This window comes from Necator americanus, chromosome I, assembly GCF_031761385.1.
Source record: "Necator americanus strain Aroian chromosome I, whole genome shotgun sequence".
In the NCBI taxonomy this organism is placed as follows: domain Eukaryota; kingdom Metazoa; phylum Nematoda; class Chromadorea; order Rhabditida; family Ancylostomatidae; genus Necator; species Necator americanus.
Genome location: NC_087371.1, coordinates 28576787 through 28604647, shown reverse-complemented (window position 1 = coordinate 28604647; position 27861 = coordinate 28576787). Strand labels below are relative to the sequence as shown.

The following is a 27861-nucleotide window of genomic DNA, read 5'->3' as shown; positions in this document are numbered from 1 at the left end:
TGCAGTTTTCAATGGAAGAATTGTAATTGAAGGTAAGGAGACGCATCCAGGACCTATTCTTTCATATTTTTGGACGTGTGAATTGAAACCCAATTGAAATGAGCCATTATTTGTTATATATTGATCGAAAAACTAAGAAAAAGTAAACGAGCATAAAACATCAAAAGCAATATTTTGCGCAGGACAAAATCCTCTTTGAAATGACTTTTTAAATAAAACTGAACTTTATTTTTCCTGTAAGCGAGTTTAAAATTTAAAAAAGGCCATTAATTATGCTTCAATTTAACTTTACACTATTTATAGTTAATTCTGTGCGTAAATTTAACTCTTTTTTGCTCCCGCTGGATATTCAAATTCGATTGGATTTAAGTTTTCAAATTCTGCAATTTTTTCTAGGAAGTTGAGATGCGCTTGAAGGAATTAAAAGAGATTCTTCTTAAATGGCACCGGCATGGCATAAAATGAAATATTCCGTACAGTATGGGTACATAGAACTCAGACAAAAACTCACAAGTGTACCAGATCCAAGCAGCAACGGGGAATATTTCGCTCCGATGATGTCCATACACCGTTATTTTCAGAAAAAAAATGCACTTGCTGCCCTTAAATAACCGGTCATAAAGGCGGGAAATATATACGGATTGTGCTTTTCGTGTTCCGCTCTTTAGAGTCGAATTTTTCGGCGATGCACCCTTATATCCACACTTTTGGTGTGATTTTCAGGAATTCATGCGAATGTGTGCGCTTAACAGATTTGTCATATCATTGTGTTTCAGTAGCAAATTGGTGGATTTGTCGGTGATTGCGGAAAGTACAGCTACGGATCGGATCGAATATGCGTTCGCAACAGCCGAGAAACGATTCAAAGTGGCTCGCCTTCTAAACGTGAAAGGTACGTGTGCTTGTCTCGTCGATGTCGACGTTCCCTGGATGTGAGATCCATGCTTGTGGTCGCGACCTCGTCGTTTTATGCGGAGATCGGCTTTTCTCTCCCTCTTTCTTTCGTTGACACCTCTTAAACCGGCGTTTTTCTATTTGTGAATGACGGCTAGCCGTCGGCCGGTCATCGTTGGTGCTTTTTCCGCGCGCGCGTGCGAGCGTTCACTGCTCCGGCTATTTCCGTCCCACTCCATGGTCGTCTTTTCCCTTTCCAACAACCTGTCTCTGCTGCTGCTGCTGCTGCTGCTACCGCTGGTGCTACGTCATTCCACCACCACCATCGCCGCCGCCATCACCACCACGATCACCACCCATGCGTCGTGCGCTAATTTCTCTGTCGGGAAAATCCATCCCCGACATCGTTCTCCACCATCAACACCATTCGATCCATTACTTCAACCAGAAGAAATGAAATTTATTGTGTTCCCTGTTCTCGGATTTTATTTCCTCAAATTTCCGCAAGTGTAATCCCATTTCGATTAACGTTGCTCTGCCGATCTGGCGCTCTCTTCGTCTCTCCGTAACCTCATGATGACCCGTAACCGTAATAATGCGTCCGCTTACATGCGAACGCGTGGTCTTCTCAGGAACGCTTCACCAACTGCTTTCGCCGATTATATGCACTGCAATCAAATGTCCTTTGGTCGTTCTAGTTCTATCTGAATTCGAAAAAAAACAGAACACAACAGTACAAATCGATAGTCTCTCAGTTGCATTTTGTTGAGGACAGATTGCCCTTTTCGAATTTTAAGGGGTAGAAAATTCTCGACTAATCGATGTAGTGATATCTTCTTTTCATTATCCTAGAAATCTTCTAGGAACAGTGAAACATCTGTTTCAGCTATGTAACATGTGTTGTTCTGCTTGTCATTATTCTTCCCTTGATATTCCTGTGATTTTTGGACCGTTCTTTTTTTCTTTTCTGGAATGAGTTCCAAACAATCTCTGTGTTTTATCGATCCTTTGTTTTGTCGTTGAACCCTTTTCGATCGATAGTAACTGTGAGCATCAGTTTTAAATTCTTAATTTCTCGTCTTCTTTTCTTTTTAAATTCTCTTTAAGCACATAGTATTTTCTTTGCATTCTGCTTCTCAGTGAAATATTTTTTTGTTCGAAAAATCCCCCGTTTTCTCGTCTCAAATTTATTCGCTCGGATCTGTGATCTCTATAAAATGCTAAAACTCTCCAAAATGTCATTAGGAAAAAGGAGAGAGGGGAGGGTAAAATTGAAAGGGTGTATCGTTTCGACTCTACCTAGGCAAAACTAGGTGAATGAGGCCTCTTTTTTGTGTTGTGTTATTTGTTTCACGGGGCGTAGTTGTTCAAGTACAGTACCTTTGAAAAGAGTGAGTAAAAAAATTTCTACGAACGCTGTTTTGAAATTTCTGACCGCAAGATTGCAACATATCTCATCATTCACTCCATTCTGAACGCTGAGATTAGGTTAAGGTGAGGTTTGGTGATGGAATTCCGCATTTATGACCCTATCGATCTATCCATCCTATTGATCCTATCGCCTTTATCGATTGATCATAAGTTCTCTATTTCTCGGTAAAAACTGCTCTGAAACATAGCATTTCTTGTAAATATCATTATTTAAGTGTCAGAGATGTGATAGAGCTCGCCTCAGGATCTAATCGGGTGCAGCCGATAAGACAGGACAAAATTAGTTAAGACAAGTTAGGTCAAGTTAAGAAACAAAGCTTGACCAGTTATCCACAAACTCTAAAATCCAGTGAAATGAGTAGCGAGAGAACAATTTGAATCGAAACCTTTCTTCGTACGAAAAAAAAAATCATATTATATATAATAATAAAAATATCTCTTATATTGTCTTCTCCGTAGCAAAGCTGGGGATTTCACGGCAGTACTCGTTGATAGTTGATATTATGACAACATAACTACTCGATTTCTTCTTCGTTTTTTGATTTTTTTTTCTTCTTCTTTTCTCTTCTTTTCTTTTCTATTTCTTTGAAATCGGTCATTGCCATTCGTTAATTCCTCGTCAGTGGATTCGATCCCTGTTGTTTGCTAACTTATTTTGAAGCATTTGTTTATATACATGTAATTGCATTGTATTCCTTGCTTATTAGAATTTATTATGAATAATTATTTATTTATTGATGGTGAATTATTATTATTTATTTTTGATCTATTTGAATTATGTATTTTTATAAGCAAACTTTAAAATGTGTCAATTGGTTTGTGTTAACTTGTCCTGTCTTGTCCTGTCTTGTCGGCTGCACTCAATTAGCTCCGGTACCTCCCGAGCCGCCCCCTCCGACCCCCCATGCGATGCCCCAATGGGTAGTGTAAGCATTTTTTTCAGCATGCTCATTTTTTTCTTCCAGTTTTCCAGGAAATTTCTTATCGTGTCAAGTTATCCGAAATGTTTGAGATAAGTACGTCAGATTTTTCGGAAGATTTCTGGAAAATCCACCTCTTTCACCATTTTAATGTGATGCCATCATCCTATGTATCGCATATAAATCACAAAATCGTTCCCGTGTCCGTCCGATGCGAATTCCAACGAACACTCAAAGATCAAGTGTAACGTAAATTAAACTAATTTGAGTTAATTATTATTGATTATTGGTTTGTGATTGATTTGTGTAATTGGACCGTTTCTTGTGCATCTACCTGTGCTATTTGTTTTAAATAATTTAATTATATGAAATTACGAAACAGCAGTGGTGTGGGTGACGTCGAATTTGAATTTCAAGTAAATTTTGAAAGTGATCGTGCCAAAATATTGTTATTTTTTCATGTAGAGCTACCGATTTGCTGTTTAGCAGTGTTTTAATCTTTATTTTTTTTTGTCACTTACAAGTATTACTTAAAAGTAGTCGAACGAGTTACTTGTGGTCTCAGTTTAAAACGCCCTTTCTCTAATTGATGTCATGTCACGGATGTGCACACTTCTCTCATCGCATTCGTATCTGACCATGTCAGACCTATCCTTCAGTTGTTTTTTTTTCTGGATATTCCTTGTTATTGTGTATTGTATTCCCATTGTGATTTTTCTATTGTGCATTTGTTGTTTGTCACGCCTATATAGCTTTCCCTTTTCACTTTTTCAATTAATCGCCCGCATCATTGCTTGAAAACGTTAACGCCGGATTTTTTTTGTTCCCCCGTCTCACTACTTTTTCTGGAGTTCTCCGTTTTCCACTAACGTCTATTGATCGATTCGTGCTGCAGAAACTGCTATTCGGGAGGGCATATTCACCTTTACCTATGCCCGTTTTTGGGGACCATAGGGTGAGGGTGAGATGCCCTTTTGCGATATATACAAAAGAGCGCGGGGGCTGCGCAAGTGCGACACGATCATGCGCCGTCGGCCGCGGCTCGTAAGGGCAATTCGAACGATCCGATGGTACATTGGGGGGAGTGTCAACATTTGTGTGTACGTCTCTCCGCGTTTTTTTCCCCGTACGCGTTTTCCATTGTTTCCCACTTCGACCTCACTGGAACAACTCATTTTTCGTCTTCTATTTTTTTTACCAAGTCATTTGCCACGCTTACACAACAGTTACGAACATTTTATCTTCTTTAAACCTTTTTTTTTAAAAGAAGGTAGCGTAATAATATTATTGATCATTAACCAATGCTTACTATACTAATTTAATATGTTGATAATAACACCACAAATTAATACTAATTAATATCACTGTAATATTGTAGGTACTGTAACTCTACGAATGCGGCAAAGCTACTGGTTTTAGGCTGTGTTGTCAAGCTAAAATATTGCTATTGTTATTTTCACTATTATTATTATTATTATTATTATTATTATTATTATTATTATTATTATTATTATTATTATCTTAGCGCTAGTGTGAATTAATTATTTGGAGATATGCAGGCGAATTGAGAAGAGGAGTGGGAGGGGGGACGAGGGAGGAGGAGGAGACATTAATAGATACACGTTAGACATCAATCATTACTAATAGATGCACTGAGCTCCTTTTTTCAAATATTATTTGCTCTGTAATTTTGTACCTCATTATTTCGTTTATCTCTTATATTTTATGATTTTTACATTCCATAATTGTGATTTTTCCAAACAATCATGAAATCGATAAAAGAAAATAAATAAAAATCATGAAATAAAAGCCGCAGTGAAAACTCTTCCAATACTTTTCTTTTTATAATCACTCTATTTCTACCATATTTAAAGTATTCGTTGTTCCTGTCTATTTATTCTGTGTTATATAAGTAACATCAGAATCATATCAGTGTTCAATGCGTTCTTTGCATATCCATACCGATTAGGACTCTCCAGGAACATTTTAACAACTGAAACAACGACTTGGACACATCGTTTTTCCTTTCGGCGATATCTATAATGTGCATTAATTTGAAAATATTAGGATCCTTAAAATTCACCGTAATCTTCATTATTGGTGTATATTTAATTAAAAATTGTTGTTAATAGTTTCGGTGCTCTCAAAGAAATAGGAGAGGAGTCTCTGGATAAGGAACAATTTCCTTCCTGGTCTTTCTACTCTCCTGTTCCTACAAAGTTCTGAAAAATGTAAACATTAAAAAAAAATAAGCTAACTTAGGAGATGGGCGGAAGTGAGCTCATGTTATTCCAACCAGCGTTGCACATTATGTTTATTCCATAGGCTTAAACATGGGGTTAAAATATTTACCACCGACCGAAAATCAATAACAATTTTCACATTTGGAAAAAAGATACATATTCTAACATGTGTCAAAGTTTATCTGCTCGTTTATAAGCAAAATGTTCCCGTCTTTTAAAGAATTTCCGAGAAAATAAGAATAGCATACGAACTGATCGGCTCCGACTAAGCTTTTCTCCTTGAATTTTTGAAAATTATGTGCAACAAAACAATTTGCGTTGAGTTTGCTCGGAAAAAATTTCCTCTCGCACAACTTCTTTCTTCACTTGTAGTCGTTTATTATTTTATTTATTATTATTTTTTGTTATTATGTTTTATCATCATTTATGTTTTGTTTTATACCTTATCATCATTTATGTTTTGTCTTATATCTTAAATTCTTCTTCTTCTTCTTCTTTTTATTATTATTATTATTATTATTATTATTATTGAATCTTTTTATTGAATCTACTATTTGCAATGCATTTTATCTTTTTATTTATTATTTATTGTATTATTGTTATATTTTATTCTTATTTGTGTTGTTTCCTTGGGTTGTTCAGACAGCAGTTGCCGTGTTCTAACAAAGAACAAGTTTTATCGTGAAAATCATCCAGAAATGCCTTTTCAAACAAATTTATATGTGCAACAAAACAATTTGCTTTGAGTTTGCTCGGAAAAAATTTACGAAGATAAATATAACGGGAATTATTTCCGAAACAACCTATGCATATGTGTACATTACATTGGCTAACACTTTTTTCTGGATCAACTAGACTTATTCCCGTTTTTTGAACTTGACCCAATCTTGACTGGAATGTATTTGCGATCTGTTCCACTTTTTTATGAGAAGACATCTTGTGTCCGCCTCAATGCCCAATTGTATTGAACTATGCCGAAAATGTGATTGCTACAGCGATCATGGCATCCTTTTTGAGCTAACAGCACATCAGAATCGGCTCCATGCTTTTTTTTGATAAACAACGACCTTCATGGATCCCACAGACCAATAGAGGTCATCTCAATGACGGCTGTATTGTAGAGATTTGAATTATTGCAGAAATATTCTCAGGATCACATAAAATTTCCCTTGACTAATTTTTCCTCTCTGAAATTCATCACTGAAAAAAGACAGCGGATTTTTTTAAAAGAAACTTTAGAGAGTTTGCGTCACTTCGGAATTTTTATTACTCTTTTTTCTTCAAAGGAATGCTCTTGAAAGAGTTTTCCGGATCGTCTTTTCCTTTATTGATTTCGATCGTCTTTTCCTTTATTGATTTTGAGGAGAATTAATCAAAGTGCACATTCTTAAACACCGTAACTCCGTACACAGTACAAACAGTATCACACATATGATTTCTCTTTGCTTATCAGTTAAGAAAGCATATTTTCCAGAAATTTCAGGGAATTTGAGTCACTTCCAAACTTTCTGTACTCATTTTTTTCCTCTAATTTCTTTCTATTCCTTTTCGATTAGTGGATTGAGAGAGCTTTGCGGGGGCGTCGTTTCAGAAATAAATTTTAGCACTGGATTTAACCCACCTCTCAAAAAGGTCACGGAAGTTTTGATGAATATTCGAACGAATATTCATCAAAACTTCCGTGACCACATATGACATCTGTCCGATGATTTGACGTTCGACGTTTTTTTTTCTGTTCCTGAAAACGTCCGGCTGCCCTCGTTAATGTGGGTGTGCGGCGGTCCGGTTCTGTGGCCGGGCCGGCACCAGCACACGTATGTTCGCTGTGTCTGTGAAATTCTCCACTCGCCTGCTCCGCTGCTTCAATGAGTAACGGCCACGTAATGTTTTGTACCGCTTACGCTAGATGTCGGCTTGTGTGTGTGTGTGTGCAAACAATCGTTTCCTAGCCTCCGACACCACAGTTTTGATAACACCTGACCGCTGTACTGCTCGACGTCCCCACATTCCGACAAGGTGTGTCTCAATCAAGCCTCGAAAATGTTCTTAGAGTTTAAGTTAGTGACGGCCTCACAGCTTACGGTATTTAATAATAGATTTCGAAGACTGAACGCTCGACTCCCGACATTTTATTCTCTTAAGAAGGATTTTGCAGGCTTGTCATATGTTCTTCGAGTTGAACTCAGTGATGACCTCACAGCCTACGGTATTTGAAGGCATCAATCACCCCACGAACTCTGAGGTACGGATTTCAGGTGGAGTATTCGTATACGGGATAGTAGATTACGGAGAGGGGGTGATTCCGTCCATTTCTTCCTAATTGTCGTAAAAAAAACGGCCCGAAAGATGCGGCGCGTGCACAAGGCTGGCGCGCTCCAGTCGAACTCGTTGCAGAAAATAGTGCGCCGGAACGCTCAAAGCCGCATCTTCTGGGCCGTTTTTTAACGACAATTAGGAAGAAATGGACGGAATCACCCAGCTCTCCATAATCTACGATCCCGCATACGAATACTTCACCTGAAATCCGTATCACCTCAAATTCGTGGAGTGATGCCTTTAATATTAGGGCTGGCTGAGCGTGGCTGGCTATAAAGGCTGAACGCTCGGCTTCCGACATTTTATTCTCTTATGAAGGATTTTTACAGCACTCTACTTATCGTCGATTTATTTTATTATTTTACACATTCCACATTTTTCACATCCTTAAAATTATTTCTTTTTACACTTTCTACTGTTGCTTGCTCTAATTAAATAAGTGGTGAAGCTTAGTTTTCTTTCCATTCACCCAGCGATCACTGTACGAAGTATTAGAAATTCTGAAACAGCTTCTTATATGACCTCCCAACTCTCATCTGTATTTGCGGACATTTCAAATTATCGTATGACCATTGTTTTCTTTTTCTATAAAAAAACAACTATAAAACTCTAAGAGCAGCTAGGAACCTCTGAAATTATTTCTGTCCATAATGATGATCATAATGAGCATTATTTTTTTAATAATCAATATTGACCACTATTTAAAAAAGTAAAACTATGAGTACAACTGAAATCCTCCAAAATCATTTTTTTTTTGTCAACCTTGAAAACACGATTCGAACTTGTTACGAACTTACGAACGGTATCTAGTACAACTTTTATAATGTTTTTTTTTTCTGGCGGCGCCTAGCCGGATGAAAAATCGGTTATTAACCATAATTGTGTTGCTAACGGTAGTAATTTTCGCAATCACACATGTCTAGAACCGGTTCCTTACGGTTATACTTTGCTTCGCCACCTATGAATTCTTGTCTAGATGTACAAATGGCGGCTGAATAATCAATCCAGGACATAACATTGTCCTCGAATCGCACTCTAGTTTGAGGGAATTTGATGCTCTTTAGTCGATTTCAAAGATATGTGTGAAATGGAAAAAATTCCCAGAAACTCATTTCTCTCGCTTCATTTATTCCTCTCGTATCTTTCCTCTTTTTTTTTCTACGGGAGCTCACGAGTTTTTCGTACGAGTTTCCGCTGAAGTATCTACGCTGCTAGCTGCATGCCATGTACTGTACCGCTATCGATTATACTTACTGAATCGTGCTCGGATCAGTTACACCTTCGGTGGACAACTCGTCCAAGTGGTAAGAAGCTCCGCCCATCTCCACACTTCAGAAAAGTTAATCTTATTGAACTCGCTGCGCTTAGCGCTCTGCTCATCACCTACGTCCCATATTTTACTTCTCTATTTTTTTTTCTATTTTATTTCTACGACTTTTTTTTTGTGATTATCATTTCTGTATTTCTTGAAAATGAAGTGGAACTTTCTACGATATTTAACAAATGTAATATTTTCGATCCAACTAGGTATCGGACCATTCAAAATACGTGTTAATGTGTAATCTGTAAATCTACTTGGGTTCCAAATCTCATTTTGATCATAGCATCATAATTTCCCGAAAACATTGGGCTGTATCCACTATTTGAGTTCAAAAAACAAAATGGCGGGAGAAATCCCTAGAAACCCATTTCTTTTATCTGGCTTCATTTATTCCTTTCGTTTCTTTCCTTTTTTTTTGCACAGGTTGCCCTTTAAAGGCATCCCACGGATCTGGAGTAGTACGGATTTCAAGTGGAGTATTCGTAGATTTAGGAGAGGGTGGGATTCCGTCTATTTCTTCCTAATTGCCGTAAAAAACGGCCCGGAAGATACGGTTTCGGGTACTCCGGTGCGCTATTTTCTACAAGGAGTTCGATTGGAGCGCGCCAACCTTGTGCGGCGCCACATACTCCGGGCCGTATTTTACGGCAATTAGGAAGAAATGGACGGAATTACCCTCCTCTCCATAATTTACTATCCCGTATAAGAATACTCCACGTGAAATCTGCACCACCTCAGATTCGTGGGGTGATGCCTTTAAACGTGTTTGGGCTCCGACTCTCATTTTGACCTTACCATTAGAATTTCCTGAAGATATTGTGGTCCACAATTTGAGTTCAAAAAACGAAATTTGAATGTCTATGTTTTCTTTTTCTACCAACGAGGTTTTGTTGGAACTTTATTCATGATCTGACATTTCGACAACCTCTTTTTTTATCAAAGGTCTGAAAATGGTTCGAGGTCCTTGGTGCTATACATATCTCATCGAACTCTTTCTCTCTCCTTTCCGAGCCTCGAGCCTCGCTCCAAGTACATCAGGAGCAAGGGCTCCAAACAGAACTTAACTAACTAACTCACCAGTCTTACCGAGGCTACCGGGGCCGATGAGTCACCGCGTCCTTACGGATTGTCGTTAAGGGTACTGAGATCTACATACTGTGAAGTATCCTTAAGTATTGGTGTCTGGATAGTGATAGGACAGCTTTATAGCTCACAGCGTGTTACCGTGATCCTCTTTCTAAGGAGATTCTCAAGTTCTGTCTGAGCTAATCATTGTTTTGCGTAATTTACGTGAATGTTCTTTACACATCGAAAAAACAAGGTCAACATTGTATAAAAAACGCTCGCAGTTCTCTTATCTTTGAGAATTTTTCCGCTTTGATAATTTTCCTGTTTGTTTATTTTCCTCACATCAAAGGAATTGCCGCTACAACCGCCACCGTTCTTGTTTGTTTCTCTTATCAATTACTTAAGGAGACTGGGTTGACATTACGGTACTAGAAAATCGGATAACATCGGCGACATAATCGTATTTTCTTTAGTGACATAAATCAAATCCATAGAATACCTCATGTTTTGAGGTCAAACCTTGATTCCATCCCGTTCTTTACATGTACTTCTCCCTCAGAAGAATTTCCCTTGTCTTCATATTTAAAAATGGCGGTCGCGCTTATTTCGGATTGTTTATGTGTTTTTTTAGTCTGAATTTTGTTGGATTCTTTCACTCGGTAGGTAGCAGTGTTCATCACCTAGTTTTCACCTATACATAGCTTTGAAAATGTGATGGTTTTTTGTCTCCATTCCAGAAAATTTCCTGAAAACTGCTCTTAAAAACTTAAAATTCTTGGAAACTACAAATCTTGGAGTCAGAGTCGTTACGCTGTCGACCAGACAACCTTTTATGCGAGTATTAACATTTTCTTTACTCTCCTTTGTCTCATTTGAGTCGCGCAGCTGTAACAGGTCATATCGTATCGTAGGATGAACTGATATCTCCTGTTTTTCTCGGATTTCTATGGGATTCTTTACATTTTTCTTCCCTTCTTGGAATCTACATCTTGAAGCTTACGTACGGTAACCACGGTAATTCTTCAGCAGAAAACGATAAAAAGAGTGGATCCGCATTTTTTCCGTCTTTACTTCTTTTTTTTAAACTCGATTCACTTTACCGAATAGCAGTAGAGGTGAACATTAATCGATTCGTGAAGATAAGATCCATCTACCTGAGGCTTCTTTGAACTCTGGAAAATTTCTAAAAAGAACGTTTACGAAGAATTAGTGTGGTTACTGTAGCAAAGCAAAGGTTCAATCAAAATTTTTTTTTTCTTTTCCTGGCGAAGTTTTCAAATTCCGACATCTCGCACCGGGAAAGTTGCACTGACAAAACTAATTCGTCCACATTTCAGATCTCCACAGTGAACATTTGGATTCACATTCCATTGTGTGCTATTTGATGACATTATATTTATCGCTACTTGGCAAAAGTTCCATTGGTACGCTCCAGAATACGGTGAGTTCTTCTCTTATCCGATCAATTTTGATCCCACAGAATCAATCATATCCGCAATTTTATCGATTTATCGCAGAATTATTGCCTTGATCGATCATGTGTTACATCATGTTATGTGTTGCAGTCAGTTTTTTTCTCTTTTTTTCTCTTACAAAGCGTTTCTGTGAAGCATTTTTAGTATCTTGAGAAATTTTCCAATTTTCCCAAAAATAATCTGGTTCTATTTCGAATTTCTTCGATTCTTGTTTCCCTGCTATTTTGTTGCTTTATTTTTTTTTTTGGATTTTTTTATTTTTACGTGAATCTGCCTCGACCTTAAGCTGTTGATACCTCCCTTGATTCCTCCCTTTCTTTATTTCCTTCCCATCCTTTCTTTCTATTTTTCTCTTCTATTTGATTTACTTCGTACAATTTATGTTCGTCCATCTACGTATTAGTGCTGCTTGTTTTCCTGGATTTCTTTTCCTGAATTTTTACCTGGATTTTTCTAGATTTCTCAGAGGACGAGTGAATGAATGAAAAAATGGGTGAATGAGTTGGTGGGTGGATGAATGAATGGATGGAATGAATGAATGAATGAACGAATGAATAAATATGTAAATGTGAGTGTGAAATGAATGAATGGATCGTGAAACAAATGATTGAATTAATATATTGATAAATGAATAAATAAATGAATATTGAAATATTTAAATATATTGATAAATGAATGAATAAATGAATGAATTTGTGGATGAGTGAGTGAATGAATGAATAGGTGGGTGAACGAATGAAATTTATGAATGAATAAGCGAATGATCTGACCTGTGGTTGTTTGAAACTACCAGCACCACTTCAACTTTGATCTGCCAAGGTCATTTCTTACAAACTAAAGGATTGATGCACTGTTCTAGGCATTTTTATTGAGAAACGAACAAATTAATGGATCACGTGTTTCCTCGATGCCTGTGGCAGTTATTTAAAAAATTAACGAAGAAGTTTACACTATCCTCTATACTCGAACATTGCAAAGATTCAAATCCTAGAATAATCTGCACATATACGTCTACAACCAGCTGTAATTTGTTGTGTTTATCTTATTCCAATTATTATAATTACTATTGATTGGTATTGTGAGATTGCCTGCTTAGAATCATTCAGTTTTTTCGCCGGATCATAAGATTTCGACTGGTGTAATTCCATTGCATCTACATAAAGGAGAAATAAGTCGTTTTAGTCCAAATTTTCAAAGTTTTTTTTTTAATTTTTGGTAATAGACATACTGGAGCATTTCTTCGAAGTATAAAATGAACATAGAATGACGAAGTGTTTCTAAAATTGTTTTCTTTAATGGAGCCGGACACGAGGTTGTTATAATCCTTTATTCGTGGCTAACGTTTCGGCAATATCGCCTTCTTCAGAGCCTGAAAGGGGTGAAATCGAATGTGATTAATCCGATCAAGCGCTTTATCCACCCAACAAAGAAAGTCCTACTTTAACCGTTGGGCTTCATAGCTAATAGTAGAAGATAACGTCGTACCTTAGGATCAGCTGACTGTCCAGCCACTGCTAGATACCTGTTGTGAGGTGACTAACGCAATCAAATATCAGCCTTAAATAAGGCGCGAGTTCCCACGTAATGGAGAGGCATTCCTCCTTGCGATTCATATTTGGACTCTTGGAGTGGATCCAAAAAGCGTCCAGAGCCTTGCGCGCCGCAATGCTAGGTTCGCGCGCCAAAATCGTGATCTTAACTTCAAAATCTTCTCCGTTATGACGCCGCACCCTGTGACCACCCAATGCAGTGGAGTCACATGATTTCCTTTTGCCGTCCAGGTGTTCTTTGATTCGAATACATGGTGGTCTAGCTGTTTCTCCTATGTATTCGTCACCACACTGTACACAGCAAATCATATAAACAACACATGAACTCATGCAGTCACCCTCGTTGTTATCCGGGCATATTTTGCACTCCAGTGTCGTGCAAATACGATCATATAGGTGTTTCTAAAATGTTATACATGAATCGAAAGAGAATTTTTCATTATGCATGATAGTGATATCCTTATTTCTTAAGAAAAATAAAACTAGAAGAGAACAAAAAATACATGAAAAACATTTTTAAAAATGCAAAAAACATGGAAGAACCAATGAGAGGCATCACAAGAAAACTTTTAACGATGAGAGAAACAACTTCGAAAAGAATACTGTTGGTATTTTTGCAATACCTCTTTTTTCTTGTATAAAAATTATTGAGATGAAACAATTTTCAACAACACACGAACAATATTGGTCGATCGGTGTGTTATCCGTTTTGGAGGGGAACTTTCCTGGGTATTGAAGCGCTCGGATAGGCAGAGAAGAGTTTGTATTTTTGAGCATTCTTTCAGACGAAAATTTCAGCTTCACGTCATTCTCAGTTTAGTCTTTTTGTTTCAGATGAATGAAAAAATATCGAACATGCTTCATTTTGTTCATTTTATACTCAATGATCTGAAAAAAACAAGAATCAAATAAATTAGAAGTTGTTGGATCAAAAGTTGACTATTACTATCTTGTAGAGCTAGAATGGAGGAGGATATATAACTCGGTGAAAATACTTTTGTATGGCTTTTTCACCTAAAAATATCATGACTTATTTTTCAATTCAATATTTATCTATTTATTTATTTATTTATCCGCCACAAATTACATGGAAATAAAATTGTTAAAGAAATATTCATTGGAATAAAAGTGGAATTAAAAAGTACGAATGAATTTGAACTCTATTCTGATAAATCTGCAGGCGATTTAATGTACACTGTTTTGAGTTGAGCCACAAATGAGGTTGTTAGTACGTTCATGCACGGGAACTGCGGCGTCGCCATCTTCAAAGCCAGAAAAAAAGAAAAAAAGGACGAAGAAGAAGAAAGATGACGCCGACAGCGATTTATAAGTTCAGACGTTTATTCGAATGCAGCATGCAGCAGAGAGGTTGCAACACAACTTGCAATTTTCTTTCGTCATTGATTCCATGGTGCTGTTACAAACTATATGAATAGCTTATTAATTTATTTCGGCGGTTGTAGCGCAGTTGGCAAGAGGTTCTGTCGTGACTGTACGATCGATCCATCGATGGTTCAAAACCGCTTCATAGTCAACCAAGCTTTTCATCCTTTCACACCTTTTGCGTCGCTTAACTCCCGCAAGCCACTGTATGCGCTAGACAAGTAATCGTAAACCTCTAACGGAGTGAACGCTTTGGCGGGTCCCAAACGGATTCATTAACGTCAGACACTTCTGTTCTTTATCCTTTCATTAATTTATCTCGTACAACACAACGTGTGCATGTTGATGCGAACTCCAGGTGGGCCATTTTTTGGTAAGAAGAACCTATGGACTATGCTAAAAACACTGGACTAAGGTGCCTAACTTTAGTCCAGTGGGACTCTATGAAATGCATTGATTGATATAAATAACATGACGGTGACCATGGAGGTATGCAACGGCAGTCCTTCCGGTTCAACTAGTTTTGAAAATGGATGACACTTGAACGAGAGATCTATACCGTACCGTTGCTGGCCTGTTCGTTATCGTCGAGGAAAAAAGATACCGGGGGACATTGACGACAGTAAAAAATAAGTGATAATAATAGTAGTAGTAAATAGTAATATTAAGAAGTTAAGTTATTTGGTTAATAGAAATTTGGATGTTTGACTTTCCTTGAATTTTGGCATAAAAATTGCAACATGTTGATTATTAACGTGAAGCAAGAACCATGATTGTGAACAGACTTTTTGACGGGTAACGTTTTGACGTTGTCACCTTCATAGCCTGGAAAGTCGGAACATTTGTATCATATCCTCTCGAATATCAGCTTCATCCAGAACAACTCATCATCCCATAAGATATTACATCCGAAACCAAAAACCAAAAGAACCAAAATCGTTGTGCTTACCTAACTGACCACGTTACTGTGATATTAGCGGACCTCCGCGTGAAAAAATCGTTTTGCAAATACCAATTAGGTGACCCGCATATGTGCCGGTAGATCAAAACGAGAAATACTATGTAAGGAATAACGGAACGAATTAACGAACGGCGTTATCTACATAGATGCGATAGTCGGAGCCGGTGTTCTGACCTCCTTCACTTCTGGACGGTTGGGGAAAGGACTTCCTTCACTTTTGGACGGTTGGCGAAAAGACCCCCTTCATTTTTGGACGGTTGGCGAAAAGATCCCCTTCATTTTTGGACGGTTGGCGAAAGGACCCCCTTCACTTGAGCTGCACCCCATGTGCTGAACCTCCTTCACCTGAGGAGGTTCCGGCTTCTCCCTATCGCACCTATGGTTATCTATGTGCTACTGATCGCCGCCAGTAGATCCGTTCTGTTGTTCACAAGCCCACATTCTCTGCAATACACAATAATTTCTTTTCTATAGCATTGCACTGTCAGGTGTTTAGCGAGGTAGACAAATGAGTGACTTCACGCCCCTGTCGGTTGTACTTCCAGCGGCCAACGAATTCTTCCACCATCACTTTATCGCATCGATGTTCGTCGTTCCCGGATTTTTGTCCACAGTTTGATTTTGGATGATTTATGCTAATATTCGTTCCTTGAATTGCGCTAAAAATCCCTTTTGATTTCCTTGTCCGTGCAATACGCTAAAGGACATTTTTTCTCGTTAACAATTCGCTGATCATTCTTTGATGTTCGCACTTTGGTTAAAACGTAATGGAGGAGAGGAAAAAGACGAAAAAGGTGAGCTGAACCATATTGTTAGTGTATCTTCTTCCGGTATAGCACCTATTTTGTCTCGGTCATTTTTTCTCCGCTCGCAGTCGTTTAAAAAAAACTCTTAGTCATCACGGTTACGGAAGTAATGAGAGCATTTCAAGAGGATTCTGTAGTTTTTCTGTGGGGAAATTCAAGAAGAACTTCATTAGCATAAATAAAATAAAATAGAGCAAATTAAATTTCTATTAGTTTATTTGTTTACTGAATCTATTTGCACTAATTAATTTGCACTCAAAGCTGAGTCAATACATCGCGACCGATAAAAAACTGCGCTAACGAAAGAGCAAAAATCAAAATCCAGAAATCTTGGATGAATATTCTCAATAAATTTCGTTAATGATGTAAATGTAAATGATAAATTTTGTTGAGCAAGATGCAGGATATCACTGTTGTGGTGCTGTTGATGCACTCCTTTGAAATATGGATATGGATAATCCATATTTCCATTCAGTGATGTTTATGATGTTTATTTGTTGGTTTATTAGTCCATTTACAGCGTCACAGTGTTTACAACAATATTGATTTCCTATGCTGACACCATTTTTAAGTACGGTAAGAAAAAATGGAATGTCCTAGAAAGAGGAACGTCTTGTGATAGTCAGTTAGATTCTAGTAACTGCTACAAATGACTAACAGAAAATCCAAAAAAAACGACGAAAAAAAACTGACCTCCTAAATTTCTTCCTGAAACTTGCCAATTAATTGATTATACGTCATAGTCGTCGAAGCAAAAAGAGGATAGTTACTACGGGAGTTGACTAAACAATATTCTAGGTGAAATTACAATAATTACAACAATAATTAATCAACCAATTAATTAAAATTATTTGCTTAATTACAGTCTCTGGCTCTCCTGTCTTATGTGTGAATTTCAAACTTAAGAGCTTAAACATTGATAAGATCTGAAAGTTTCAGTATAAGTGAAACGTAACTTCGTTAGTTTTGTGTTTGTTCATTATATATTACATTAAATATTATTATTATTATAATTATATTATATCATTCATTATGTATTATATTATCTCATTATAACGAGCTTTCTTTTTCTTATTGGAAATTAGTCCTGGAAAGTTCCGGAATGCTTTCGGACAAAACATTTCGGATTCCGGAACATATCTCAAAATTCATTTTTATGAGGTGCACCAGAGTTATCACACATCGTCAAATTAACCCTCTGACAACGGCGCAACAGTGAGCCGCAAACGTTTTGACGGTTATTTTCCGTGACTTCTTAATTTTTAATTTTTTTTGTACTTAGTTGCCCTATTGTTGTTTATTATTATTATTTCTTTGTTCGAGTGTAAATCGTAAAAGTTGATTGGCGCTAGATACGCAAAAACGCATTGTCGTCAATGGGTCAAATGAAAATAATGTAAGATTGCAAAGAAAAAAGTCCTCATTTCACAAATATCTTCTCAGGACCACCGTTCAAAGTGGTCGCTTTTAGCTAGCTCACTTCATTAGTATAGAAACATGTGGCGCACAGATATTCATCGCCTATTTTTTTTAAATTGATTAATTGAAGTATCACTGAATCCAAGTTGAAGGCAGCGTGTCACGAAATTGATGTGGTACGGGAAGCCAGAGGGAACGTAGAGTTTGGGTTGTAGATTACAAAAACGGGCGTGGGCCGCTGAATTCGCTCTAGTCATCCTAGAAAAAAATGGCGTGGAAACCGCTTCAGTTTCTAGGAGGTACGTTGGGAAGTGTACACTTGTACACGCTCAGGTCCCCTCAGCAACCTATTTATTAGTTTCACATGGATAAACTGGTGAGGAGACCTCATTGATCTTTAACCGCTCGCTCAGGGATGCGACGCGTGAGCAACGGTGGCGCGTTCTCACGTACCTCGTAGGAACAAACGCAATTTCTCACTCTGTTTTTCAGAGCGATTAGGGTGAATTGAACGGAGTCACGTTCTAACCCCTCTAACCTCTTAATCCACACTTTGAACTCTATATATTTTCAAGTATGTCAATTTGGTGACACGCTGCCTCTGATTACGGTAGCCAACGAAGTGGCTGAGCACAGGGTTATTCTGTTCAAGACCCACTTTATGTTAGCTGCAAAGTCTTGAACATTTTTTAACTAAGTTTGAGAGTATTACTTCTAAAAAAGTATTAAAAAATCCTTCTCAGCAGAAAAATGGAAATGGCTGAGACGTAGCTACACGGTTATACCGGAGCATTGGATTTATTTTTCTTAGTTATTTTCTTTCCAGTTTAGTTGAAGTACGTTCTAAAAAAGACAGAGGAAAACAAAGGACTGCATTCGTGTTTTTGAGGTTACGGTAGCGTTGTGTCAGGATAAAGATGTACTCCTTTAATGACGCTCATGACAAATTTCTGGAATAAATTAACCAAACATTACTTCCAAGTTCGACAGTGTTTACTTACCCGTTGTTATTTATTTTATTATTTTCATTTGTTGATTCACTTTAATTGATTATTTGATCCAGCACTGCATTGACGTACGTTACCTTACTTTACTAGTAATGTAATGGATGCAATGTTGGATCAAATAAACAAGTAATTTGCAAATCTTAGCAAAAAAAATGTGGTTTAGTTGTTTTTCTTTTTTGGATTCTTTGATAATAATTAGTAGCAAGTTGCAAAATCCAGCCTGAGTATCCGCAGACTTTCCCTTTCCAGAAAATTCCATTTTTCCTATTCAAAAAGTGAGGTAAGTCATAGGCGAAACCTCTTCGAACACATAAGGTTTTTCTTCTCTAAACGCATTAATGACTCCTCGCTTTTTCGGACTCAACTTCTCCAGCATTTTGAAGCTGTTATCCTGGTTTTCTAGCAATAAGACTTGACTGACTTCTAACAACCAATATATTTTCCACATGAAAAAGTAAAGTGGTCGTAAAGCTCAACTTTTTTTTCAGGAACCATCCGCGAATCCACAAGATCGATCAGCACCAAGTGAGTGAAGCGCGTTGATGCGTGTAGTTTTGTAATGTTAGAATGAGTTCTGTCATTTTTCAGGTCCCCAACGTTCCGAGGTCGTTCGGACATCGATAGAAGAAACGAAAACGGCGGCTGTAGCTAATCCACTTGCAGAGGGTACGGTGAATCCATGAAATTCAGGGAATTCCACCTATTAATGTTGAAAAATTATAGCTGGTCCAGCCTTTTCCACTACGTTACGCTCTTCACTTGGTCAATCAACGGAAACTGCTTCCGTTCAACAACAATGTTGTGAGGTTTTTTGGGATCAACGGTTATAGGCACGAGAGAAGGAGGGAAAGAAACGAATCAAATGAATAACTGCACTGTTTCAGCTACGGCTCCATCCACTTCGACATCATTGGCGACTTCGGAATCAGTTTCTCGTCCGAAAAAGCTACCGATGCAAGCAAGTATTGATCAACCTGAGGTACGTATTTTTCATCATTATTTTCTCTGTTTTTTTCTTTGGATTCCAGACTTATAAGAAGTCTTCTTATTACATGTAAAGGTGTGCAAAAGTAAAGATGTACACTAAAATCACACATGAATTTTTCAGTACATTTTCTATTTTCATTTTATTTTTTTATTGCAAAAAAAAAACAACAAACTTATTAAGTCACAATTAGCGCGGTGCAGTGCACCATGTAGAAGAGTAAAAAAGGATAAATTATTAATCATTATAATCATCAATATCATTATCAATATCATGATTATCAACTATTCAATCTATTGAATTATTACTAGATCGCATGCTACAAAATATGGTAAAAATGTCAATGGTAAGTTATAAAAGACTCGATGTAACTCTTTAGGACTCGGTATAGCTCTTACGACTCTTCTTTGCATATCTACTTCTGCACTTGTCTATTTTTTTTCGCTGTTTTTAGCCCGAACAAATCCGATCGAGAAAATCCTCGTCGTCCAGCCAGAAATCGAGTAAAAGTAGGCGTGCACGTAAAGAGGAGCTTACACGAGAATTTGAGAATTGTTTGGAGCAGGTAAGGAACATATCTGGGAATTTAATTAGGAAATTTCTTCTTGATTTTGGAAAAAGAAAAAAAACATTTTCGGATACTCGGAAAATTTTATCTGAAAATTCCAGGTACTCACATGGTTATTGGAAGCGGAGGAAGAGTTGAGTTTATTGGAAAAAGTGGACGAGGATGACCTAAAGGTGGTACGGAAACAGTTTAAGGATTTTGAGAATTTTATGGGATCTCTTACGGAAAGTCAAGATACGGTTGGAAGAGTACTACATAGGTAAGTGTTGTTATATTACAGATTTACTTACATTATTTTATTTATATGCCTAAAATACTTCTCACTTAGTTGGTTCTTCTCATTAGCAATCCCTATTGATCTTTTAATCCCAGAAAAACTCCTTTAATTAATTTAATTCTAAAAAATCTGATTTCTAGTGCTTTTTGTGGCCAGGGAAATAAAATCTTCCTTGTCTTTCGCAAATGGGTGGTGTCACATTTTTGAGCTAACGTTCTAGTTCTTTCTTTTTTGATGCGACCGTCACTACAAACTGCAACCGACCGACAGCAGAACTCGCGCACACGAAATCTCGTTCCGAATTCTCATTCTTATCAAACACCATCCGGGCGAGAAAAAAAAACCTTTATAGGATTGCTATACATTTCCGTGATGTTTCGTAATCTCATCATAGTTTTTCAAGCGAAACCGTTGTCCTGGAACTTTTGAGAAAAACGCAACCAATTTCGTTTCATGTCGTCTATCGACGACACCTATCGCTATCGCTGTTTGAATGTAATCGCATTTATTCTGTGAAGATTTCCTAAAATGGAAATATTACCAGTTACTTTTTGATTAGTTCCACTTTTTAATAATATTTTAGTTACTACTTGCTCTTTAGTTGATTTTCTGATTACTGTTTCTCTTCTTGACAACTTGGTTTAAATATCTTCTAGATCTTTCTTCTCTTTCTCCATTCTCTTCTGAGCTCTTTTGTGCCATAGTTACCTTTGATTTCTGTTTTTTCCCCTGCAGAGAATATTTTTTCCTGTAACAGAAGCTCATAGAGAAAAAATAATGGTTAGGACATTGATATCAAGTCACATCCTTTTTTCTCTGTCTCTCTTTGTTTTCGTCATGTCATGATCATGTCACATCTTTTTCCCTCTCCCTTTGTTTTCGTCTCGAGACCACCTTTGCAGAGGTCAGCTATTGGTCGGAAAGGCTGAAAACGAGGAGGAAAGGGCCGCCATCGAAGGACAATTGCGATTGGTGAACGGCAGATGGGAGGAGCTTCGAGAACTTTCCATGCAGCGACAAAACGCTCTACAACTCACTTTAAACCGATTACAAAACAAGTGAGTTGCGATTTGTGGATTTGTCCTCGAAGACAAAAAAAAACAACAACATAGAACCATAATTGAATTCTTAGGCAACTAGTCGCAATTGATAAATGGTTGAGTGAAGTGGAAGAAGAGATGAAGTCATGTGAACCGCTGGCGGATAGTCAAGAGGCTTCGCTACGTCAGATCGAAGCTCATACGAAATTACAAGCGAAAATCCATGCCTTTCAGGAAACTATCAACGATCTCAATTCGTTTGTCGCTGTGGTAAGTTTGACGGTTCCCAATGATAGTATTCTTGGCGTTTTTTATTGTTTATTTCTGTGCACAATCCGAATATTGAGTGTCCCATCGTAGCTTGGATTCTGATAGAGAGTCCAGCGCTTTTGTTTCCTTGTGACACACCTTAATAGTTAATTAAAATTAAAAGAAACACAAAATGGTCAGCGTTGATTAATCCCTTCTGGATGACCCGACGTGTTCGAGCCCAATTCAGGATTATACAAGTTGATGAACTCTTATGCAGTCTACAAGATATGTCCGGATCAAGGATATTAGCTGCTACTATCTTTCTTCTTCTCAGCGACAATGCTTTCTTGACAAGTCAATAATACTCAGCTGGCACTGCAAAGCAATGGAAATGATCGAATTTCAAAAAAAAAAACCTCGGCATTGTGAGATGCCATATTGATTTTTATTGAGCTTCGCACGAATTTGTTAAAGGCATCACCTCACGAATCCGAGGTGGTACGGAATTTGGGTGGAGTATTCGTATACGAGATAGTACGGAAGGGGGAAGGAAAGGGGGGTGATTCCGTCCATTTCTTCCTAATTGCCGTAAAAAACGGCCCGAAAGATGCGGAAAAAAGCGCGTGCACAAGGCTGGCGCGCTCCAATCGAACTTCTTGTAGAAAATAGCGCGTCGGAACGCCCAAAGCCGTATCTTCCGGGCCGTTTTTTATGGCAATTAGGAAGAAATGGACGGAATCACCCTTCTCTACATAATCTACGATCCGGATACGAATATTTCACCTGAAATCCGTACCACTATGGGATGATGCCTTTAATTGATTTTGTCGACTAACGTCTCGGGAAATTGCCCTCTTCAGTGCTTGAAACAGGCGATACAATTCATAAGCTAAACGATCAAATCTCTCCACAACTAAACAGACAAACTGTATATAGTAGGGTCAAAACGACATGAAGTACGATGCAGTTGCGTAAGCGGTTGCGCTCGAAGCAATGCGGTGGAGCGTAGCGGCAAAGATCGAGGAGGGACCCTCACTAGCACTTTCTTTCTTCGCTTCCACGAAAGTACGAAAGTCGATTGCAACCGCCATCTCCACTGCACCGCTTCGAATGCAGCCGCTTAAGCACCACCGCCACCTCTACTTTTCCTTGTTGAAATCGAATGGATTGCGACTTTTCAAAGTGGCTGATCAAAATTAAGCACTCCAAAATTTCATTTAAATAATAAAACCCAGAAAAGTCGATGTTTTTTAAACGGTTTCTTGAGGTATGGTGAAATACTACGCGATTTTTTTTTTGAATTGATTTGCTTCAGCTGTAGGCAAAATAGGTATTGATCCTTTTTTATTAACGGCTACCGGCGTTATCGCCGTCGTAAGAGCTTGGAAAACCAAAGTCATCAGTGACTTATCCTCTTAGGTGCCTCATCACCCTAGAGAAAACATTTAAACCATAGGCAAACTCAAAGAACAACACGTCGGCTACTGCTTACCTCATTTGCTCAATTTGGTAATCGTGAGGGTACGTGGTGGTCCTTTACATTACAAAGGATCACCACGTACCGCAACTACGAGTTTCTGGGGTTTTTGTAAAGGACTTGACGCCCGGCTCCGTAGATCAAAGCCCGCACAAATCTTGATACACACTAATCATTTCTGTTTATTTTTGGACTTCTGGCAGTTATCCAAAACCCTTCTAGTGTTCTGCCCGCTGTTAAATCGCGCTTGAAGGATAGTACGGGTACTACTCGATTATCTGATCGTCCTCCTCTTCTAGGTCGATGAGGGCGATTCCTCCGACGAACATGTGGGCGCCTTGGAGTTGAGCCTCCAATCGATTGGAGAACGGTGGCGAGCGATTTGCGAATGGGCTGAAGTGAGGTGAGTAAAGGCGATGACAGAACGCAGTAGTTGGAGGTTTTCTGGAAAATTCTCCCTTCAGAGCTTCACAACTGGATGGCTTGGCAGAGTTGTGCGCTCATACGACTGAGGTGTTCGATACGCTCAACGAATGGCTCAAAGAGAGGGAACATGTACGTGCTTTTTTAATCCCCAGTTTTTTCGATCTACTTTCATATTTTCAAATTTCAGGAGCTACTCGGACTAAAATCTGCTCATCACTTGGAGGAGCCGGAACAAGTTACCGAGCAGGTATCTCTTCAGTTTATTGAACTCCTGCGGCCGTTCTCGCTCCAGAAACGTCATTTAGGTTCGTAAGTTACAAAAAGCTGAAGCGGCACTGGAAGCTGAGCACAGTTCCTTTGTAAGGCTTTCTCAGTTGAGTTGTGAACTCATGGGTCGGCTTGAGAAAGGCAATGGTGCAGCTGCGAACGAAGTTCGACGACGATTAGATACTGTAACACAACGATGGGACAACCTTGTAGCGCGTATTGAGGAACATAGTAGAATGGTATGTTAAATAGTGGTCAATTTTTACTAATGTGGTGTTAAAACAAAGAAGACCTGAAGATTTTCAACCTTAAAGAAAGATTTGTCAGGGATACCTTGAAGAATTTGAGAGAAACAGTACAGGAAAGAGAACCAGCGGGTGCGATATCCTTACGACAAACGATGCGAAAGATGGTGCCTATACGCAATAGGAAATGGCTTAGATTCAGCGTATCATGAAAATGACATAGTTGAGAAGTCTCTGGGAAAATATAGAGTTCGAGTTGTTGATTACGAATATAAACGTGGTGCCGCTCATTTCCACCTAATCATCGTGAAAAAAGGCGTGAGAAATTGCGTTTTTTCCTACGAGGTACGTAACAACGCTTCTCCCTTGTGAATGCGCCACGTAAGCAATCGAGCAAAGATCAATGAGATCTCCTCATCAGCTTATTCAAGTAAAACAAATGAATAAGCTGCTGAGGTATCGAGAGATGTACGAGGTGGGGCGTTGTAAGGTACCTTGTAGGAAATAAGGCGATTCCCACGCAGTTTTTTAGGACGTTGAGGAGGAATTGAGTGGAGCCACATCCATACTCGTAATCTACATCTCGTACTCCATATTTTCCCATGGGTTTCTCAAGCCTCGTCAGTTTTGTGATACACTGCCTTTAGATTGTGTGGTGACTTCCTTCGATTTTGAAGTAATGGCAGGAAGCTGCAAAAAACTGAAATACAATGAAAATCAGACACCTGGAGGAAAAAATAAAACAAAATTACATTAGGGGGTGAAGGTCACAGTTTCGTCCATAATTTCTGTTGTTAGACAGACAGACAAATATCGAATAAAAAAAAAGTTAAATTACATTTTAGGTGATAAGGTCACAGTTTCGTGGATAATTTCTCAATTTCGTCGTTTAGCTCGTTCAAAGTGGAAAAGCCGACGTGCGGCAATTCTCCGCCGGACCGCATTTAGGTCCTTCGGCTATTGAACAGAATCTGAAAGCGGATCGCGTTGTGAAGCCGAGTGAGGTTTGTTTTACGAGGTTGTATCTGGAGGCATTCCTGAACAATAATGAATACATGAAATTTAGAATATTCATTCATTTATCTGTCTTAATCCAGTCTTTAATCCATAGAATCCATACATCTATCCATCTTCATCCATTTTATAACACATAAAAATTCGTTAACTTATTTTTAGTCCTCCTTGAAAGTAACCACTATGGAGGAGCTGGCAGCAGATCGTATGGAAACAACGACGGATAGTGAGCCGGAAGAGCCCACGAATCAGGTGATTGGAATACTGTAGGGAAACGAGGCGTAGTGTCGACTCCGTAAGAGTCCTGTCCGTCCTCCGCTACTTCAAAAAAAGTTCACATCAATGACTATTCCCCTTCGCTTCTAGATTGTGGAACGATTCCTGAAACATGTTGCAAAGTTAACCGCTGAAATGCAACCGCTGCAAGCATGGACATCAACATTTGCGGTGTCAAAGAAACCAGATCAAGTATAATAATTTTTTTGTCTGATTTGCATCTAATATTATTAAAAGTGCTGTGATTGCAGGTCCGAAAAATGATCAGTATCTGCCAGGAAAAACTGATCGAGATCAAAGATCAAGAGGCTAAGGTGAATCGACTGCAGCTCGAACTCGAACATATGCATCTGAGCTCGGATCTAACTCCAGCGCATTTAAAACAAGCTAACGACGCTTTCGAAAAATTTGCAAAGGTGAGAAATTTTCTGTTGATTGACACAGATGAAATGACAATTTCCATATTATGTATTTACTATTTCATTTTTTTCTGATAATTCTTTTATTTCTCTCGCTCCTTTTCTTCTTTCTCTCAGCTTTTTCTCCCTTTCTCCCCATTTTCTTCGTTCTGTTAGCAGCGCTTTTCCTAGCTTGGTTTTTTTTTTGTTTTCCCTCATGGATTTCTCCCGAATTACTTAGGAATTACATATCTCAATGTTTTTGGACATTCGTTGAAAAGCTGGGCACCGAAAAGTCTTCGAAAAGAGAGAATGGATGTTGTTTCAGTCACATAGGCGTTTGTAAACCTCTTAGAACATCCATTTCATGTTAACAGACAACCCACAGTTTTCTGTGAGCTAAAGGAGTTACCATGGCTTCTTCTCTCTAATAATTACGGTTCATTGAAAAAAATTCAAATATAATTATAAAATATAAGTACGGGAAACAATTCATAAAATATTTGGTCTATGCGCATCTACTCCACATCATTGCTTTAAGGACACATTATTCGTTGTTAGTGTTTATTTATTCATTCATATACTATAAGGTACACAAAAAAGAAGATAACAGCAAAAAAATTTCAAAAAAATTTGGCAACCAATTTCTTGTCAGTAGAACATATAGTGTTTACCTTTTTTTGGTAACGTTTGTGTGTGCGCCCAGAAAAAAAAAATCTAAAGAAAACAAATAGAATTATTTTCTAGGGTTGGGCACGAATAGTGACGAAGATCAGCGAGGCGATGAACGTGCTCACCGGGCATGACGAAACCGACGAGGAGCAAGTGGTGGCGAAAGGAATCGAGCAATGGATTGAGGGTTGCGACAAGTGAGTTCAAACATAGCATGTAACCGTTGTCGCCGCCGAGTTGGTGGCGACCGTGTTTAGCTGAAAAAAGGCGAGAAAATCCGCTTCATTCCATGCTGATGGTGTGAGGCTAGGATTCCTCCCTGGTTTCTGGATTCCAGAAATAACATTTTTTTCCTCAATGGATGGAGGATTTCTGTAGAAACTCATGCACCTAAGAGTATTTTTACTTTAGTAGATGTCGATTCTCTTCTTATGCGCAACCTCACCACCATAGAATTATTTCTGGAGAATAAATGAGAGAGGATGAGTGAACTCAACTGCTCAGGCAGCCTTGGAAGGGCCATCAATCAAATATTCATCGTTCTCGAAGACAGCTTGAAAAATAGAGAAAAAATAAGAACAAATTCGGTCATAAAATACACAAAAATTATGATTGTAGAAAAAAGAAAAGAGAAGTAAAAAAAAAGTAAAAAAAATTGTATGAAATCAAGTTACTGCATTTCTTTGTCTGCGTTCTCACTGCATTTTTAATTTTTCTTTCTCAGTTTTTTATTGTATTTTATTTATTCACCATTGTAATAGATTTTATTTATTATTTTAATTTATTGAAATTTTGTTTTCTTTTGGCACGTTGTTGAGGCTAATAAATAAATGAATAAACGTACGAAAAAATCGAGTAAAATAGCATTTTCAGAGTTCTATCAGAGCTTACACGAACAACAAAAGAAGAACGAACGAAACGGCTTACTAAACTACAACAACAACTGGAAACGCAGGTACAGACTTACTGTAGCCACATAATTGTGGGGTTTTTCTGTTATTATCATTGCTTCGCGATTAATAGAGTTGAAGGAATGTTTGGTTTTTTTTTAAATGCCAACATCCATTCAATATCCAACCTTCTATGGAAAAAAAAAACAAAAGAAAACAGAAAACATAAGTGGATTTTTTCCAGGTTTATTTCATGCTATCAAAAAACAAAAATTGATAT

The 27861-nt window shown here is 38.0% G+C and overlaps 1 protein-coding gene across 3 annotated transcripts in view; it reads left to right on the top strand.

Annotated features, from left to right (window-relative positions):
- Window positions 1-27861, top strand: part of RB195_007138 (uncharacterized protein) — a gene marked incomplete at both ends in the record, with an annotated part of 85755 nt that overhangs the window by 12710 nt on the left and 45184 nt on the right. For 2 of the 3 annotated variants that reach the window (XM_064180613.1, XM_064180612.1), the window contains 19 exons: window positions 16330-16356; window positions 19283-19319; window positions 19383-19460; window positions 19518-19595; window positions 19679-19773; window positions 20234-20344; window positions 20449-20606; window positions 21527-21682; window positions 21757-21934; window positions 23693-23796; window positions 23858-23948; window positions 24007-24066; window positions 24125-24325; window positions 25225-25335; window positions 25508-25597; window positions 25712-25813; window positions 25873-26037; window positions 26767-26888; window positions 27565-27646. In XM_064180613.1, coding sequence (XP_064037472.1) covers window positions 16330-16356; window positions 19283-19319; window positions 19383-19460; window positions 19518-19595; window positions 19679-19773; window positions 20234-20344; window positions 20449-20606; window positions 21527-21682; window positions 21757-21934; window positions 23693-23796; window positions 23858-23948; window positions 24007-24066; window positions 24125-24325; window positions 25225-25335; window positions 25508-25597; window positions 25712-25813; window positions 25873-26037; window positions 26767-26888; window positions 27565-27646 — 2046 coding nt within the window. Of the gene's footprint in view, window positions 1-776; window positions 893-11530; window positions 11635-16329; window positions 16357-19282; window positions 19320-19382; window positions 19461-19517; window positions 19596-19678; window positions 19774-20233; window positions 20345-20448; window positions 20607-21526; window positions 21683-21756; window positions 21935-23692; window positions 23797-23857; window positions 23949-24006; window positions 24067-24124; window positions 24326-25224; window positions 25336-25507; window positions 25598-25711; window positions 25814-25872; window positions 26038-26766; window positions 26889-27564; window positions 27647-27861 lie in introns of those variants that run through there. The other variant, XM_064180611.1, reaches the window with a different exon arrangement.